General features: G+C 35.3%; 2 protein-coding genes across 2 annotated transcripts in view; one reads left to right on the plus strand and one right to left on the minus strand.

Annotated features, from left to right (window-relative positions):
- Positions 1-2,483, plus strand: part of LOC106872433 (zinc finger protein 208) — a 43,597-nt gene that overhangs the window by 11,941 nt on the left and 29,173 nt on the right. The window lies entirely within an intron of this gene.
- LOC128247635 (zinc finger protein 271-like) overlaps positions 1-2,483 on the minus strand; it is an 8,148-nt gene that overhangs the window by 916 nt on the left and 4,749 nt on the right. The window contains exon 2 of the mRNA XM_052967491.1: positions 1-1,578. Within this exon, the coding sequence (XP_052823451.1) occupies positions 1-1,170 (1,170 nt within the window). The 5' untranslated portion in view covers positions 1,171-1,578. The remainder of the gene's footprint in view (positions 1,579-2,483) is intronic.

A 2,483-nucleotide genomic window follows, 5' to 3' on the forward strand; every position in this document is an offset into this window, starting at 1 on the left:
GTGGCTAATTAAATTACCATCGGTAGAAAATGACATACCGCAGACATCACAGTGGCATGGTTTCTCTCCTGTATGGATACGTTTGTGTTTAGTTAAATGATCCATTCGAGAGAATGATTTGCCACAAACTTGACACTCAAATGGTTTCTCACCTGTATGTATACGTTTGTGTTTAGTTAAGGTACTATTTTGAGAGAATGATTTACCACAGATATCACAGTGATATGGCTTCTCCCCAGTATGAATACGCTTGTGAGTATTTAAGGAACTACTTACAGAGAAAAATTTACCACAGACATCACAGTGATGTGGTTTCTCCCCTGTGTGAATACGTTTGTGAGTATTTAAGGAGCTACTTAGAGAGAATGATTTACCACAAATATCACAGTGAAATGGTTTCTCTCCCGTATGTATACGTTTGTGTCCAGTTAAGTCATTTCGAGAGAATGATTTACCACAGATTTCACAGTGAAATGGTTTCTCTCCTGTATGAATACGTTTATGGAAACTTACTTGACTTGCAGTTGAACATAATTTACCACAGATATCACAGTGAAATGGCTTCTCCCCAGTATGAACACGTTTATGAGTAGTCAAACTACCACTTAAAGCAAATGATTTACCACAGATATCACAGTGATATGGCTTCTCTCCTGTATGAATACGTTCATGTTTCATTAACGTACTATTTTGTGAGAATGATTTACCACAGACACCACAGCAATATGGCTTCTCCTGTGTGTGAATACGCTTGTGATTAACCAAGACATTACTGTGAGAGAAGTATTTGCCACAGATATCGCAGTAATATGGCTTCTCTCCTGTATGAATACGTTTGTGTCTAGATAAGATACCATTTTGAGAGAATGATTTACCACAGATATCACAGTGAAATGGTTTCTCTCCTGTATGAATACGTTTGTGAGTATTTAAGGAACTACTGAAAGAGAAAGATTTACCACAGATATCACAGTGAAATGACTTCTCTCCTGTATGACTATGTTTGTGAATGGTTAGGGCACTATTTTCAGAGAATGATTTACCACATATATCACAATGATATGTTTTTTCTCCCGTATGAATGCGTTGGTGTTTATTTAAAACATTTTTTGCAGAAAATGTTTTACCACAGATGTCACAATGATACACTTTTCGTATCCTTTTTGACATCTTTTTCAAGAGATAAAAACAGATTGAACCAGTGAAGCTTTTTTTCTTTATTGAAGTTTTCCTTTATATCTTTCTTTCTCTTTCTTCAAGTTATAGCTTATTCCTTACGGATATTTTCAGAGTTATCAACTGTGATCTTCTGTGAAATCTAAAGTTGTTGCAAACTCATTTATGAATCCATTAAAGTTTAATAAGAATGAAAATATATCAGACAATGAGATAAAGAAATACTGCTATTTATCTCAATTCGAAGCAAATATTTCAGTGTTCGACCCATGCCAGCTTGGAAAACAGACATTAATAATGATGATGATCCTATAGGAACAGGGTTATATCTTTTCTGTAAAACATTTTCCTTTTGTCTTTAAAAGACAATAAACATTAAAGAGGTATCCAATGTAAAGAAATCTGAAATGATAAAGAAACATAAGATATGAATGAAAGACAAACAGAGAAATTTTACATTTCTATATTAATAACAAATTACATTGTATGAAATCTAAATGTTTGTAAATTACAGCAACACCTTCACATTGTATAACATTACATACACTTTAATCTAAAGACTAGTGGGCAATAACATTCTTCTCTTCTTAGAAACACCATTTTTCATTGTTGCTTAGCCCCCGATCAGCCTTGAGTGAACATACTTATGATCAAAGACTATCTTGTCTTTCCTTCTGAAATTATATATTTAGTATTACATCAACAGATATAGTATTCAATTTATAAGACTGAAAGTTGAAATGAAAATGGGAAATGGCTGCTGTTTCTAGCAGATAAAGCAAGGATATTGTGGCTTTCTTGTTTAGCCCCAGGTCAACCTTCACTGAGCACACTCATGATGAATGCATACATATACATTTAAGTACATCTTTATCAGATACACTTGTGCACGTTTGCATTTATGTCTACACACATGTGTATCCACGTATTTATATATTTGTTTGTGCACATTTATGTGTATATATCTATATGGTGTTTATGTCTCTCTGACCAGGCTTGGAAGGACTGGAAGAACGGTGGTAGCAGGGAATTGTACCAATGTGCCAGAAGGGAGGCTAGGCGACAGGTTTATTTAGCCAGAGGGGAAGCAGATAAGGAAAGATTTGCCAATGTTCTGCGCCGTGAGGACCAAAGACTCGAGGTATTTCGTGTTGCAAGACAGTGTAGGAGAGAGAATAGTGATGTTGTAGGAGAGAAATGTGTTCGCATGGATGATGGTACGCTTGCACTAAATGAGGATGCAAAGAAAGAGGTCTGGAGATGCCACTACGATAGATTGCTTAATAAAGAGAATGAATGGGAGAAAG

The sequence above is a fragment of the Octopus bimaculoides genome, chromosome 4 (assembly GCF_001194135.2).
Source record: "Octopus bimaculoides isolate UCB-OBI-ISO-001 chromosome 4, ASM119413v2, whole genome shotgun sequence".
NCBI classification, from domain to species: Eukaryota; Metazoa; Mollusca; class Cephalopoda; order Octopoda; family Octopodidae; genus Octopus; species Octopus bimaculoides.